Raw genomic sequence first — 17,582 nt, forward strand, 5'->3', positions numbered from 1 at the left:
CTGTCTCATATATACTGAGAAGACCAATTGGCTTTAGAAGTGATGGCTGAAAAAAAGCATTACACAGAAGATGGCGTTCGCCACCACATCCCTCCACACCAAATAAAAGCATCAAGTAGTGAAAGAGAGCTATCAACCAAAGGACTCTTAGAAGCTTTCTTTCCATTTAAAAGATTGTCCACCAATACACGACACGACTGCATTACAAGAACGACATCAACATATCAAATCCAAGCACATTTTTTTTTTTTTTTTTTCATGTTATTCTTCTAGACCCCTCCCTCCCACTCATCCTCTCTACAGAGTAGGCGAAAAAACAAACCTTCTGGGCAAGCTAAAAAGGTCTCTCTCTTCGAAAGGAGAAGTCCACTCTCGAGAGCTACCAGCGGATGCTTCGGCATTAGCAGATCCACCGCCCTGCAGGCCTGGAATTGGGATTCCATTCCCATTGGGAGGAATGATTCTCATGGTAGGATTACCAACAACTACTGATGCATTTGAATCATGCATGTAAGCATTGTTGTTCACCAGAGAAGCCATCCCTTGCCACAATCCCCCACTGGGTCTCCCATTAGACAAATTCCGATCCAACGTCCAATCTATGCTCGTGTAGTCTAACAGTTGCATTTGGCCACCAGTGCTCCAGTCTACAGGAGAGGAGGACCCTGACGAGACAGTTGAACCCAATCCAGAGAAAAGTCCAAGGGAGGAGGCAGCAGCAAGGCTTGGAGATGTACTCATTCTGCTCCGTGAACCATTTCCCCGGTGAGTTCCTGGGGACTCTGCTGGGCTTGAACCGGACATGAGTTGTTGATGTGTTTGATAATGATGTTGGTGGTACAACTGATTTGCACTAAGATCATTCAGGTTGAGGTTTCTGGTGCTAGGGATGTTAGGTGACAACCCATTGGACTTGGCAATTTCAAAATTACTATGATACCAACCAGCTGCTGTTCCTGGAGGGGATGAGTTCATGCTTGTAGAAGAGACATGCTTTAAATTGATAGATTGGGGCCGCTGCATGACAATAACTGGTTCCCTAACTGGTCCTGGCTGTAGGTTCTTAAATTCATTCCCAACAGCAGCAAAACGGGTCTCCGTCTTGGCTGGTGACTGTGACACCTGAAGTGGTGAAGCCATTGTGTATGAGTGGGAAGAATTTGACCCAGCAGTCAGCAACCTTTTGTCTTCCTGCATTACTATTTGTTGTTGTCTTGCCCACTCCAACTTAGGTTGCGTTCCCTTCAAAGGTTGCACATTTTTACTTCCAGGTTCGGAAGATGTCCCTATAGTAGCAGGTGATTTTGTATAGTTGAAGTCTTTTTCATCTCTCCTTTGTTGTATTGTAGAAGATGAATTGGACTTTGTTGATTGCCTCAAAGGGTTCTGGCTAACAGCTACTGGAAGCTTACCATTAGTAATGGTTGGTGGATCATCAGTTTCTTCTGAGTTTGGTGGGGTGGAAGGTGGGTCTTGCCTCTGTGCTCTTAAGGTTTCTTCTGCCTTCGCAAGATCACCCTCAGAGGCAACTATAGCCCTTTCAACTTCCTGCTTTGAGCACTTGTACCTCATCTCTAGGCCTGTAATCTGAGCAAGCTCTTCTGCTATGTCAATTTTCAAATTATTCCCACCATCAAGGTTTTCACTCTTGTGTTTATCTGCTTCTTCACCCCCTTCAAACAGCCACGAAACTGATTCTTCTACTCTGCCTTCATTTAATATGAGAGCCATTGTAGCACGTTCAGAAGTAAACCCCATCGCCACAAGCTGTTGGGCAAGTGCTTCTAGTTTTCTCGACATCAGATAGCCACTGCATCGCTCATGCAGTTCCTGGGCTCTCCTCTCCTTCTGACGCTGATGCTTCCTCTCATTCTTCTGACGGATTTTTTCTCTTTTGTCATTGTCAGCTCCTGGTATTGCCTCCTGTCGGACAGGTGGATTAGATGCTTTTTCTTTATGATCTTCAGACTCACCAGACCAGCTACCATTATTGGAAGCAGCATCATATTCACCTCCCGTTCCAAGTGAGCTCCCACAATTGTCATCAGTTTCATCTATGCTACGAAAACGGCCATTACTTTGAAGAGGTGGGGCAGATGTCACTGGTGTTGGTTCAAGGCCATGGAATGTTCCTAAAACTGGATCATATGCACTGGCTGGGATACTACTGCCAGCATTGGCGGGTCCTGAAGACTTTGAAGAAGCTTTCGGTGGTTCCTTGCCCACCCTTTTGTCTTTGGACTTAGATCTGGATGCTGGAGACATCTCCTGGGGATTCAAGGACAAGGATGAAATGTTCCTTTACTGTTAGAAAGAAATAATTAATTTCTCAGTTTTGACAAATAGCATCATCGTGAGAGCAAACCACACAGGCGTGAGATTATGTTCAAGACCAAGAATTGCCATTCAATTCTCCACAATAGCACAAACATATCATCACATTATCTAGGCATACATAGCATTCTTCATACAAAACATCAGAATGAAGAGAAACTTTAGCATAATGATTTGCCAATCGGTTCACAATAGCACAGCGGTACCAAAGTATATATGCATACCATAAGGATATAGGAGATGAATACCTTTGTGATGTTGATGAAGCATAAATCAACATCAAAAGAAGCAACAAATGATCTTCATGAATGAATGTGTGTGTGTGTGTGTAAGAGGGAGAGAGGGAGAGGGGGGGGGGGGAGAGAGAGAGAGAGAGATGTAGCAGAAAGGGCAAGCTAGTTTTCTTAATGTTTTCACATCATTGAATAAGCAAAAAGTTTTTTTTTTTTTTTTGGCCTTTATGGGCATGAGGGTATAACAAGATGGGATACAGCCAACCCCTGTTAGTTGAGAGTGTAATTTTGCTTTTTCAAAGCAATTCTGAAAACAACCTTAACAATTAAAACAAGTCATGAAAATGGAATAGGCTCCAAAGTCCAAATAGCCCATGTTTATTCAACACTATAATCCATGTCTCTACCATCACAAAAACAGACAGTATCATTTTCTTTTCAAGGGAATCTTAGTAAATCAGTTCCTTTTCAAACAGACACCTAGCATTTATACTCAAGAGAATGTATTGTAGCAAATCCCTAATCTTGGCATACAAAACCAGAGAAATATGTTGTATGTTTACTTCCCAACCAAAAACTCATATAACAATACAAGAGAAACAGAAAATGATTTCACACAACTTATCTAGGCAATGCCTCCATACCACATAAAGTTTCTTTAGCAAATCACAAATCACTTGTCTAGCCTAATAAGAAGCAATATTTGATCTAAACAGAGTTTATTCTGGTCCTAAATTTATATGCGAAGTTGCTAACCAAAAAGAAAGGGTACATAAAGAAGTTGATTGAAAGCATTGTCTAAGGTGACTTTTTTTTTTTTTTTTGGTCTTAAATCTAAATAGATCTTAATTTAACTTAAATCTAAATAGTACTTAATAGTACTGAGTATTAAATTTTTTATTTTATTTTTATTTTTTCTGCCTGAAGTCTTAAAGCAAGTTGCTTTAAGACTTAAAGTCATTTTTCTTTTATCAGAAAGACCTAAGTCATTTTTAAAATTGTTTGTTTTTTAACCTATCATTTTTTCAAAAACAATTTTGTCTTTATGGAAAAGGCAATTCTTTTTACTTATCTTAAATCTTAAAACAACTGGTTTTAAGACTTAAGTTAAAAAAACAAATCACCTAAGTATCATTTTTATCTTACTAATCAAGCATGACATAATGAAAAAAAGGGAGCAATGTTTTAAATGGCTTAAAGGAGGTCTTGAGGTGTTTTGCCCAAGTGAGGGGAGGCATAAGCCTCGAGGCAGAATGAGGTATAAGACTCAACTTAAACAACTAAATAACAAAAAAATTATCAAAAAATCAGAAAAGTACTCATAAATTCACAAGAAAATTAAACAATAAAAAATAAAAATGAAAACATAAACTTCATAATAATAAAATTAATTATTTGTCATTGTTAATAGTTTCTAATTCAGTTTCTTTTTTCTCTCTTCTAACATTTTGACCCTTTCTCATAGTTTCATTAAATAATTTTCAACATTACTATCACTAGTAAGATCCTCCAAGAAATATCATCATATCTAATTGTTATATTATCCACCAAGTCTTCTTCTTTGTTATTTTGTTAATAGTTTCTAATTTAGTTCATTTTTTCTCTCTTCTAACATTTTACCTTCTCTCATAGTTTCATCAAATAATTTTTAACATTACTATCACTATCACTAGTAGGATCCTCCAAGGGATATAATCATATCTAATTGCTATATCATCCTCCCAATTAGTGTTAATATCCACCTAGTCTTCATACTTATCAAAAAAAAAATATCCACCTAGTCTTCTTCTTCATTATTTTTTCTGATCTATTAATAATAAAATTACATCTATATATATGAAATCAAACACTAGGACAATCAATAGTTTTACTATTTTTTATTTTTTATTTTTGGTAACAATTTCTCTATTCTTTCTTCTCAAACTCTCTTTTTCCCTTTCATTTAAAAGGTTAATTGAAAGTCAACTATGGTTTTATTTTGAAAAAGGTTTAACCAGGTGGGAAACCAATACAAAACTCAAAAAATCTATATTAAAAGCCCACAAAATCATAGATGATAATATATCCCATCACAACTCATTGAATATTGAGGCTTAAGCCTATTAGAAAATATATATCAAAAGGCCACAATGACCGAAAACCTTTAGGATATTTGAGGTTTAGGCCTCAATAACCTTGAGGCACCTATGAGGCTTAAGCCTCGACATGGTAAGGCTTAAGCCTTAATTACCTTAATTGAGGCTATAGCCTCATGGCTAATTTGCAAAGCCTCGCCTTGAGGCTCAATAGCCTTTTAAAACATTGGATGGGAGTATGATTAACTAGTATGAAAGAAGCGTTCCAAATATGGACGTGATGACACAACATCAAAAGAGAACAAACATTCAAAAGATAGGCTTTGAGAATTGTCAAAAATAATGAAATTGGCCTTCAAGATATATATTTGATGAGTAAAGCAAGGGAATATCATAAACAAAAGATGCATACAAAGCGCCCCAAAGCACATAGAGCATATACAACAACTGCCTCAACGCACCTCCAAAATAGAGGGGCAACAAAAAACAACGCCCTTCTCACAACAAGCCCAACCAGTCCACAAAATCTACTACAGATGGGGGACTAAAAACTAAAAACAACTTAGACCAAGTCCAAATATTACAAAGAAAGGAATGTTTTAGTCTATGAATAGAGTTCTTTTCATTATCAAAAGATATGTTGTTTCTTTCCTTCCAGATTGTCAAGATTGAGTACATTCGTGATTGCCTTTTTTACTTTAATAGGCAAATGCAGATATATTAAATGGAGCCTAGCAAAACGGTTCATGCACACAACATAAACCGGAAGTACACAATGGGAACCACAATGCAAATGAAAATAGGAAACTATACAAAAACCAAATATCTTCTACTTAAGTCATCAATGAAATCAAGCAAAGAGCAATTAACCATTCCTAAACCAGACTCTAGACCACTCCAAAAGGGACATCAACTATTGCCTTTCAATTGTTCAAAACCCTTCTATCAATTATTTGCCAAATATATATCTATATATCTATATATATATATATATATCAAGAAAAAGACAACAAGATAATATCCCTTTAGAGAGAAAAATAAAGGGCAAAAAAGCCAATAAACCACAAAACAAAATAAGAAAAGCATGTCCTAAGAATAGGGCCCAGAATTCCCTTAGTGTTCCTCTAAAGTACTGCCTCCTCCCGAGGCTAAAAAAAAATCTGCTTCAGAATTTCCCCAATCTAGCGAAACAAATGCAGACCTCTAAAAAATGATAATTTTAGATTCGTGCTTGAGATAATAGGAAGCACAATTCCAAAATGAGATGCATGAACTAGAATGTATGGATGTGTGATTTTAAGGTACTCTCAGAGTGCATATCCTAAAGCATCTCCTGTTAGTCTCATATTCTGCTCTAGAAGTGCACAATTTATTCAACCATCCTTGTCTGAGTCTTAGCCATTATAAATCTGTAAATCTGCTTAAAGATTAGGCAAGTCAAAACATTTTTACACCATACCAGTATATAAGAGATCTTCTCAGATGCCAGGATTGCCCATTTATAATTCCAGGGTTTCCCTGTATTTGAAACTTATCACTTTCCAAGTTCATATTGAACAGGAACAACTGGTCAAATTAGGAAAACTTCAGATTAACTTCAAAGAACATATAAATAAACTAACGACTAATAGTTTATATAGCAGTGTAAATATTCCAGTGAGTCACAAACTAAACCATGTGTAAGTCACAGAAGAAACAGTGTTTTGATATTATATTGTACCAGTGTTACAAAGCTAACATAACAAAATGCATGCATGAGTCCAAAGGAAACAATCAAATATCATCAGATAGAGAGGAAAATATGAATATGTGTGTGAGAGAGAGAGAGAAAGAGAGGGGGGGAGAAAGAAAGAGAGATGGACATTGGGAAGCTCAAAAGGAATCAATGGATGGATTTCAACATTTTAGCATTGATGAGGTTTTACCTTAATATGGATTTCTACCTAAGTGTACACAGGTGTGTTTCAAAGGAGATCCTGCCGGGGCACACATGAAAAGGTGGGGTTCAAGGCCAGGGATGGTCCTGAATATTTGTATGCCAACAGTTTTTTTGGGGCAGTTTTTTATCAACAAAATCATTGACATGGTAGTTTAACATGAAAAAAGGAAACTAATCAATTAGTAAATCTTTTTTTTAATAAAAAAAAAACCCTCTGTAGGTGAAGCAATACTTATTTTTCTTTTTATTACCACAAGAGATGACAGCACATATGACGCATTCGCACACACAAAGATAATATAATGTATCACTTGGAAAGAATCTGAGAAACATCAAGGAGATGATTGAGACAGATAGACAGAGAGAGAGAGAGAGAGATGAATATTGAGAGATGGATGCAATTAATATCAATTATTCTAGGCAACAATCTTTTTAGCTTAATTAAAAAGACAAAGGAAATTATCAATCTTCTAATGTAAAACAAAGTGATCCAGCCAATCCACAAGTTGAGGGGGTCAATTTCAGGGTTTGAGAACTAAGGACCTTGCAAAAAATGTTTTTCTTCACATTTTTTTTTAAATTTCAATTGAATTGTTGAAATGTTGACCATTTACAGGACTAAGAAATAAATTCAGTATTGGTTTTTTATATATAGCACTACTACTAGTATGAGAGTAAGTGTCATATGCAATGCATAACATCAAAGAATGTATAGTTTTTTGTTCTTTCAATCTAGCTTTATATAAGAAAGGGTTATTTGTGGTGTTTCACATAAGAGGAAAACCAAGGGAACAGCAAGAAGGGCCCAACATTATCCAAGAGAGGGTTATCGTCATGTGCTTAAGGCCATTTTCTATTTTTTTTTGATAAGTAAAGCAAGATATATTAATGAAGAGGTGGAGTGCTTAAGGCCATTTTCTATTGATTAGTTGTCAAGCATCACCTGACAAGATTGTGATGTATCACCCGATTTGGAAACATTTTAAGGGGAAAAAAATGATCTAATTCATTCATGACTTAGAGAGAGAGAGAGAGAGAGAGAGAGATTCAGTATTTTAAACATTATATTATTTATTGTTGACGGATTTATAAGCTAAACGTCCTCCATCAATTATTAAACACGTGCTTGTAAATATTTAAGCCAAGAAAAGAGGACTACAAGGAAATTGGGTTTATACTCTTGATTTGAGGTGGTTTTGTGACATTTATTAGGTTTTGTGGTCAAATTAATGCTACCAACTAAATATTGAATAAATTATTATCAACAGAAATTGAATTAAAAACAACTTAGGTAAGAAACATAATTGTCCACCGAACTGTCACATAAAAGCTTTCTTTCATGATATGTTTAAACTTAAGGACAATTGTTTGATCCAAAACAAAGATTTCATTGAATTAAAATAGTAAGTATAATGAAGGATGAGAAATCCTTCCAGGAAATACAAAATCCTCCAAAAAAAAAAGACTTTCAGAAAGTACAAATAAGGAAAATTTACAATCTGATATCATTTTCTGAATAAATAGTGTATCAAATGGACTCAATTTATTCTGCCATAATACAAATAAGCATGAAATTAAAGCACATCAGATAAAAACATTATTCAATCAAAGTTTACCTAAATGACAAAAGAACAGACAAGCCAATTTTAATTCTCAAACTAAAAAAATCCTAATATAAAATCAAGCACATGGATAAGGAGCTCACTTCATCAGCCACAACACAAAATAAGTATGAAGTTATTTAATTTCTGATCAAGACACAATTCAATAAAAAAATTTCCTATATGAAACAAAGAATGAAATCCAATTTGAATTCTCAAAATAAAAAATCCTAACATAAAAGCAAGCATGCATGAATCTGAAATCTAAAACCAATTGAACAGAGAGAAAAGCATGTGTGCATGTGAGAGAGAGAGAGAGAGAGAGAGAGAGAGAGAGAGAGAGATGGGTATTGCAAGGCTAAATTCAAATTACTGTGGTTGACATTAATTGTTCTAGGATTTATATATCTTTTTACCTTCACAAAAAGGAAAATAAATTGAAAAGAACGAAACCCAATTTTAATTATCAAAATAAAAAATCCTAACACAAAATCAAGCATGGATGAATCTAAAATCTAAAACTACCTAAGATAGAGAAAATTATGTGCGTGTGTGTGAGCAAGATAGGAAGAGAGAGAGAGAGAGAGAGAGAGAGAGAGAGAGAGAGAGAGAGATTGAGATGGGTATTGCAAGACTAAAACAGATTACTATAGTTGACATTAATTGTTCTAGGATTTATGTATCTTTTTACCTTCACAAAAGGAAAATAAATTGATTTTATCAGTTTTAGTCTCCGTGACATGTGGAACAAGGAGATCCGGCTAGCACAGTAATGAAGGAGGTGTAAGGAATTCTTTAATTACTGAAATCATTGAGATGATGCTCATAATGAGGAAGTGGAAGAAATTTTTTTTCGTATTAACTTTGTTCATAAAAATTTCATTTCATATATGGCATAACCACTCACTTTGTGCATGTGCAACACTATAGAATGTAATACTTAGAGGAACAGTCTGCCCAAGGTACTTGAGAAGTTGAGAGATGTAGTTCTACTTTTTCAAAATTCCCAGGTCTCAAGCAAATTTCAAAATTCTTCAAGAATTTCCAAGGCAGCTCTACTTGATAGACCCTTCAAGGGCCCACTAACATACTCTCCAACTCCCTCTGACCTTTCAACCTGCTCCGCTCCCCTATGTGTAGACATCTCATCTTCCACATGGCCAACCTCCCCCAAAAAGGAACCTTCCACGAGCAAACTTTAAGCTTGTTTCTTTTATTACAAAAAATAATTAACAAAGGAAAAAAAAAAAGTTTTGAGCACCTTCTATTTGGTAATTATAATAAAGTACATAGGGAAGCCAGGATTTGAAATATTCTCAAAATGAACTCCTAAAGATCAACAAAAAATCCAATGGTGCTGTAACACTTAAAAATCAACTCTAATAAGAGTCAAGGTTTCTGCAATTGTCAATCAGAACTTTTTTCTTTTTCTTTCTTTCTTTCTTTTTTTATAGAAGGAAAAATGAGATTTCAAATAACAACTATATGTTATTGGCTTGAAAATATCATACAATAGTGTAGTAGTTCAATGGATCTCACCAAAAAAAAAAAAGGTATGATATATTATAGATTGAGCTTGATTAAATCAAAGATCCAATCAAACTTTTATTATATGATGAAACATTGAACAGCCAATCTATTTCAAACTACAAATGAGCCACCTAAGTTGTAAAACCTAACATAATGTCATGCACACATGAATCCAGACACTAAGATAATCAAACACAAAGAGAAGTATGAGAGAGACAGAGAGAAAGAGAGCATGCTGTTGAAGAAGAAGAAGAACCTATAAAACCCTATCATAACATAAAGCATGCATGAATCCATAATCATATAGATTGATAAAGAAAGAAAGGATTTATCAATCTCAACATAGAATCAACGTTGGACAAGGACAAGCACCGGTGCTTGAATAGTGGAGAATGCATCTTAGGATTTGAGATAGGAGTTGTTTGCAAAAAAAATTTTGCATGTTTTTTCAAACAAGGATATCCAGCTGATGCTTCAATAATGAGGAACGTGCCTTAGGGTTTGAGATGAGAGTTGTTCGAAAACTGTTTTTGCTACCAGTTTTTTTTTTTTTTTTAATATTTAAATTATGAGCTAAAATGTTAGTGGCTTAATAAAGATGAGAAATGAGTTTATTTATGAGATTGTTGTTCGTAAGATTCATTGTTTTTACTGCCAGTTTTTTTTAATATTTAATTTATGAGATAAAATGTCAGTGGCTTAATAAAGATGAGAAATGAGTTTACTTATAAGATTGATGTTCATAATAAATTGAATCTTACGTATAAGACCCACTTAACTTCTTTTATTTATTACTAGAGGAAGTCATGCATATAAAATTTTTTTATGAGTTTAAGTGTATTAGAATAAAAAGAAGTATACACGATGTATACAAAGCAACCATAAAACCCAAAAGAAGCACGGGAATGCAAAAACCATCAGCTGCGCCCTACAAAGGAAGTCATACATATATGCATGCTGCAAAAAGTAAAATGTTTCATTTGGAGCGCAGGATAGTTGACAAGTTGGGAAACCTTAGCTATTAGGAACGAAAAGAGATTATAGGAAGAGATTTCAAAATAGAAATCTTCTTGTTGCCACCTTTTTTCTTTTTTGATAACCGAAGAACCTTCTATGGCCAAGCCCTTAGGGCTCTCCATGGGGACCCAAACCTTGGGGTACTGACAGCCTTGCAACAACCAGGACTGTAGAGCATAGTTTACAGAACTTCAATAAACTAAACAGTAATTATACACAGGTCGTAGTAATGCTTGCTTCTATAAATTTATTATTTATCCTTCTAGTATTGAATTACATCGTGGTTTTTGGCACTTCACAATGTTTACTTATAAGAACCACAAAATGGACACCAAAACAGGGTTTACTTCATATAAGAAGTTCTTTGAGGTGTTTCACACATTTCTAGCATGTACTTAAGGTCATACTTTATTGAGTGATTGCTTTGCTTTTTTAGGTAACAAGAACTATGACATAACACATCAAGTAGATTCATTTAAGATTTACTTAGAAAATAAATAAATGATTACAACGACATAAGAGTACACGACAAAAAAGAAAGTTATTAATGAGCCTACTTTCTTTCTCTCCCACTTAATCAGTAATGTCATTTCACCATATTTGAGGTGAATGCTATTCTCAAGGTAATGCTACCCTCTTGACAGTGAAACTGTCTGTCAACCTAAAGCCAAATTAGATGTCCACCAACAATGATCAACTCATGCTTCTAAGTATTGAAGTTGTAGTATAAGGGGATGTACAATCACAATACATGTTTACATGAAAGAATGAGACATGTGGCAAAGCTTACCCATTCAAATCTAATAAGAAAAATCTGTTTCCGAAAATCACTCCCACTTTCAGTGGGACGCACTTACACTGAAACATCACATCAACCACACGAAAAAACCAAATAAAACAAAAGATCATCTCATCTTCCACCATTGTAAACGGATTCATTGGGATTGAGCTGCCAGTTAAATCTGGACCCATCAAACGAAAAACTCAAATTATTATTTCAACTGTAAGTTCATTTCCCTTATTACAGCATTCACAGTACAGAAAGAGAATGTTGGCATCATCAATTTGGTCAATTACAACACATTACACATTATCTCCAATGTTCTATAGCATATCAAACAATCTTTTTCCTCCTTGTCAAAATTCTCTATTTCTGGGGTGAAAAAAAAAATGTTTCAAATTGATAAATAGGCAAAAACCAGAACAACACCACCACAATACTTAACCAAAAATCAAAACGAAAACAACAGCTATAAAAGTCAAAGCCGCTGCAAAATGGCCAAACAAACAAAGTTCCTTCTCACACATACACAACAACCTAGAATCCACATTAATAATCCATTTCCTCCACCGACTCAAAAACACCACCAACGAAGTTCAATTCATCAGCCAAGGAAAAACGGAAACAAGAAAAAAAAAAAAAAACCCAAAAACAAAACCACAGATCAAGAAACGATTGAATCAAAGATCCATGAAACGCTTTGAATCCTACATAACGGCACATAGAGAAGACAATCCGAATTCAAAAACCGCAAAACCCTAACATAAAATCATGCAGAAAAACGAAACCAAAATCTGAGATATCCGAGATGAACAAATCACATGGAGCAAGAGTAGGGCAGAAAAAGAGAGAGAAAGTACCCGTTGGAAAGCACGAAGAAGACGAGAAGATTGGCGAAATGGATCGAGAGATGAAGAAATGGAGAGAGAGAAAGGGAGAGAGAAAATGATATATCGATATTGAGGTGTGTTATTATGTTATGCTGTTTTTTCCTTTCTACCTTTGTAATTAATTTCTAATATTTTTTAATATTATTACTATTATTATTTAATTAATTATTGAAAGAGGGAAAATAATGAGCCGCGTGTGGTCCGAGGACGCCCGACACCACACGAGCGGAGGTCGCGTGGGCCTTTGGGTTCGCCCCATGGGTCCTTTGGATTTTTCTTTTTTCTTTTTTCTTTTTTCTTTTTAGGTTCTATTTTTTTGTTTTTTCATAATAGACAAAAAGGGAATACACACGTAGGCTTTACAACTATGTATAAATTTTAATAGTCTAGTAAAAATGTTAATTTAATTTGAAATTAATCTTTGGCATTATATCATAAAGTTATATTATATGGAAGTAAATAAAATATTTTTGCTTCAAAATTTTTCAAATTTTAATTTGATTCTTTTTTGTTATTTTGCATATTTTTGGTCTAAATTTTCATTCATACTAAACGTTTGGTTATGTTTAGTTCTCGGAAAGTATTAAAAAAAAATGTTAAGAAAAATAATTTCCTTATGTTTGATTTTATTATGAAAAATACAAGAGAAAGTCAAATATAATTAAAATTATTAAGAAATTTGTATATTTTTAAATTATATAATATTTATATAAAAGAATTAAATAAGTGAAAAAAATAAAATAATATATAAATTTAATTTATTGATTTTAAATATATTTTTTATTTTCCTAAAGTTTTTATTTTCTTCTACTTTTACTCTCTATTTTATTTCCTTCGCATTTTTTTAAACTTCCCAACATAGCATTTAAGTATTTATAAAATTCACAATAATTCACTTGAATGCCTAAAAATAATTATTAAATTTTAATATACTTTAAAAATGCATATATATTGCCAAATATATCCTTCTCATATTATTTTTAATATTTTTATCCTTTTTACTTTATAAACTCATTTATCTTTCTAAATGTATCCTTATTTTTGTCTTTTGTCTTTTTTTTTTTTTTTAATCTTTTCTACTTGATAACCCAATCATCTTCCTGAACACTATTTTTTTTTTTAATCTTTTAAACTTTACAAACCCACTCAACCATTTTTAAATTCTTTAATCTTTTTGCTTTAAAAATTTTAAATTTTTATCTTTTACAAAAAGCTTATAAAAATTTCAATTTTTTATTAACATTTATAACTATATTTTTCCATTAAAAGTAAATAATAACATAAAATAATTTAAACAATGAATCATGTTATTTTAAAGATTCACTAGAATGAAGCTTAAAGAGTTGGATTCTTTAACAAGTCTATTAATTTGAAAATAATAATAATAATAATAATAATAATAATAATAATTTGGAAGGAAAAAATTAAGCCATTAATATCAAAGTTTCTCGGAATAAAACTACATAAGAATAACTATGCTAGTTTTTCCTTTAAATCAATTTTGGCACAAGAAATATGATATTAATTAACTTAATTTTTGTACTCCGAGTTATTTTTTAAAATTAATAGACATGTGGAAGAGAAGAGAAGAGAAAGAGAATTTATTTTCTTCTGATTTCTTTTAACACCTCTTTGACACAAGAAAAGAAAACTCACCTCTTTCGGCAGACTTCAAGAATACAACCAGTTGTCCAAGATTTGATTGCGGATTTCAAAACTTTGAAGCACGTGGATTTCATCGAGACTTAAGTCCGACATTTTCTCTATAAATAGAGACGCAACCCTCATCACAAGGCAAAACTCAAGAGTGGAAAAGTGAGTAGTGCGAGCAAAGAGTGTTCTCTAAAATTTTCTCTTAGCTTTTGTATTCTCTTTCTCTTTTCAAAAAAATATAGTCCTTAATATTCATCTCCTTGTAGTCATCCCTCTACTGTCAACAAGCTTGTTTTAATCAACAACTCTTTGTAATCAAGGTATATTTTCAATACAAAAGTTATTTTCAAATTCAAATATTTGCTTTGTTATGTTTAATTTTCTATAATAAATTAGACAGAATTAGACAATAATTATTTCTGTTTTTATGCTTAGAGTTCATATACATAATTAATTTGTTGTGTGAACTTGTCTCTCCTTTAAAAAAAATCTAGTCCTTCGTATTTATCTCCTTGTAGTCATCCCTCTACTATTAATAAGCTTGTTTGTAATCAACAACTCTCTGTAATTAAGGTATATTTTCAATACAAAAGTTATTTTCAGATTCAAATCTTTGTGTTTTTATGTTTAATTTTTTGTAATAAATTAGACAAGAATATAACAACTTAATGGTTAATATTATTAAACATTATTTAGTCTTAAGTTCTACTTAGAATTAAGTAAAAAAAGAAAAGAAAAACACCACCTTATAAAAAATTGGTATAATTTTTAATTTTAATTGTGCATACATTGCATGATAGTGTTAAAAAAATAATGGAACCTCTTAAGAGTTATTACATCATTAAATTACTTACCCAACTTATTTTATTAATATTATTAATTAGGTTTTATTACCAAGACTAATAATGACAATAGAAAAGAATCTCACCTCCTTTCTGCAAACTTCAAAAACCAAAGCTCCAGTTGTCCCAACACGTGGTGACGGATTTCAAAATTTTTTGAAGCATGAAAACTCAAGATCGACTTCATCGTCTATAAATAGAGAAGCCAACTTCCTCACAAGGCAAAGTTGGAAATCCTGAGAGCTCAAGAATGCAAGCATAGAGTGTTCTAAAAAATTCTCTCTCTTGCTTTTGTAATCTCCTCTTTCAAAAATTCTATTCCTTTGTATTCATCTCTTAGTCATCTCTCTACTGTCAACAAGCTTGTATTCAACAATTCTCTGTAATCAAGGTATATTTTCAATAAAAGTTATTTTCAGATTCAAATATCTATATTTTTGTGTTTAAATTTTTGCAATAAATTAAAAAAAAAGTATGTAAAAAAAATTGTGAAAAATGTACAAAAAAAAAATCATAAAGTAATGAATAGTGTTTTTTGTCTACTACTATGACTTTCAAAAAGCTACGAAAGAAAAGTTTTTACTTATTTTCTAAAAATTGTTATATATTTCACTTTATTTTAAAAAGTTGTTTTCAAATAACAACGACCAAATAGTGTTAATAATTTTTAATAATAGTTTTCTATTTTTAAAAACAGAAAATTGTTTTTAAATCACATGGCCAAACAAGCTCTTATTTACAAACTAAACCTTAAATTTCATATAATCAAACAACTTATTTACAACTAACCCTTAAATTTTATATAATCAAAATTAAATTTATACACCTCCAAAAAAAAAAAAAAAAAAAACAAACAAACAAACAAACCTCAACTAGGTTGTTAAAAACAATAGTTATATTTTACAATATTATAATTACAACCCTCTAATTCTTCCATAATACAAAAACTAGGTTCTTATAAACAATAGTTATATTTTACAGTATTATAGTTATAACCCTCTAATTCTTCCATAATACAATAACTAAGTGGTAGAAATAATAAAACATACATAAGAAATCCATTTTGAACACAACCAAAAACAAAATATTCAAGCTTCACATAATTTTTTGAGTGTTTCTCCTTTTGTACACCTTCCTTTTTATTAAAAAATTAGAATTTGAAAATGTGAGTTATAGCCATATAGAGAAGATTTTATTTATAATAAAAAAGATTTATAAATACCATTTCAATACTTTTCAATAATACTACATAGGAATTCATTCAGAGGCATGTATCATTACCTAAAATATACATGCATTTTTATGATGGTCAATTTTTTAGCTTAGCATATTACCTTTCATAAGGCTTTTAGATACCTTTCTTGAATTTATAATAAGTTGCTTACAACCATAAAACCTACATTTTATGGACTCACCCAAGGACATATGTCTATACCCCTTTTATATCAATGTATGTATCTTCTTGAAAATGTATTAGGTATTTCACTCTAACGTACTTTACCCTTTTTCCCTTTAGGAACTCTTACCTAGGGTTGTTTCCCCTTAATACTTTTCATAATGTCATCCATGGCTATCAAGTTAGTTTTTAAAACAAAACAAAATATACCTCAATTTAAAGTTTAAGGGAGTTAGGAACAACCAATTTGGTATTTAAGTTGAGATCGATTTCTTCATATATAACGAGAATTTTATAAAAAAAATAAAAAAAATTTAGAATATCATATTTTTTTTCCAACCCAAATAAGGTTTGAAGTTTTCATTTAAATACTAATTTTGGAATAAAGGAAGGTAATCCAAAAAACAAAGTCTTTAAAAGCATCAAGTTCTCTAACTATTATATAAGTTGATTATTTCAACTCTAGTTTCTCCACTTGACTCACACTTGAGTTGAAACTTGGCACCATGAGTTAAGAAACTATTTTATCTTTTTTCAAAAAAAAAAAGAATCAACGTTTCCAAGTCTCCTTAACTCTTTTATAAATTTTGCAAAACTTAGGTAAGCTACTACTAAGTGTTTAATTTTGAAGCGCTTGTAAGTGTCCTACTAACCATTGGGTTATAACACCTATTTTAGTTTTTTCTTTTTTCTTTTTTCCTTTTTAACTAAATCCTATAGAACCAAATGGCTCCTACAACAACCAAGTAAAGTGGATAAAGCTATCTAGAGTCTTAGCTACACAAAACCAAGCGAGCAGTTGACTAAGTTGTTTGCTTAAGTGCTATTGATGTTGTATAAAAATTTCATTATGGCTCACCACCTTTAAGCTATTTCACAGCTAGTCTCTTATGCTAATTACCTAACTACTCAAGTCCCACAATTAAGTAACTAATCAAATCAATAATTGAGTTGTAATCCTTATTAATAGACTAAGCAAACCATTATTAGACTTTTCATAACCTTCAGGTTATTGCACTAAAGCTCCATGAAAAATTCCACCAAATGTTATTACCTAGATTTTTAACATGTCATCTCCCTCATTATTGCTATTTTCAAGTAGATTTCATCTCAAGCAGCTTGGAAAAGGGGGTTCATGACTTGTAACATATGTCCATTACAAATCTTAAGGCTTTAGATAGTGTAAAAATTATCAATATGAAAATGGTGAAACCAATACCAAAATTAGTAATGGATATGCATAAACATGTTTCCTAGATAATATTGGAAATTTCAATATAAGAATAATGAA

The 17,582-nt window shown here is 32.3% G+C and overlaps 1 protein-coding gene across 3 annotated transcripts; it reads right to left on the reverse strand.

Annotated features, from left to right (window-relative positions):
* Positions 1-116: 116 nt before the first annotated feature.
* On the reverse strand, positions 117-12,473 carry LOC117916275. 3 transcript variants are annotated; one of them, XM_034832225.1, is made up of 2 exons: positions 12,371-12,473; positions 117-2,268 (listed from the first exon to the last, which is right to left on the reverse strand). In XM_034832225.1, the coding sequence occupies exon 2, from the start codon at positions 2,263-2,265 to the stop codon at positions 298-300; it is 1,968 nt and encodes a 655-aa protein (XP_034688116.1). In that variant the 5' UTR covers positions 2,266-2,268; positions 12,371-12,473; the 3' UTR covers positions 117-297. The 3 variants fall into 3 exon arrangements, with proteins under 3 accessions (XP_034688116.1, XP_034688117.1, XP_034688119.1); XM_034832226.1 differs by having other exon boundaries at positions 117-2,304; positions 12,371-12,451; XM_034832228.1 differs by lacking the exon at positions 12,371-12,473 and adding an exon at positions 6,102-6,249.
* Between the last annotated feature and the right edge of the window lie 5,109 nt (positions 12,474-17,582).

Source organism: Vitis riparia, chromosome 6 (assembly GCF_004353265.1).
Source record: "Vitis riparia cultivar Riparia Gloire de Montpellier isolate 1030 chromosome 6, EGFV_Vit.rip_1.0, whole genome shotgun sequence".
In the NCBI taxonomy this organism is placed as follows: Eukaryota; Viridiplantae; Streptophyta; class Magnoliopsida; order Vitales; family Vitaceae; genus Vitis; species Vitis riparia.

Bases quoted from the DNA above. Each gene is read 5' to 3' on its own strand.
- LOC117916275 (XM_034832225.1), bottom strand. From the start codon at position 2,265: ATGTCTCCAGCATCCAGATCTAAGTCCAAAGACAAAAGGGTGGGCAAG.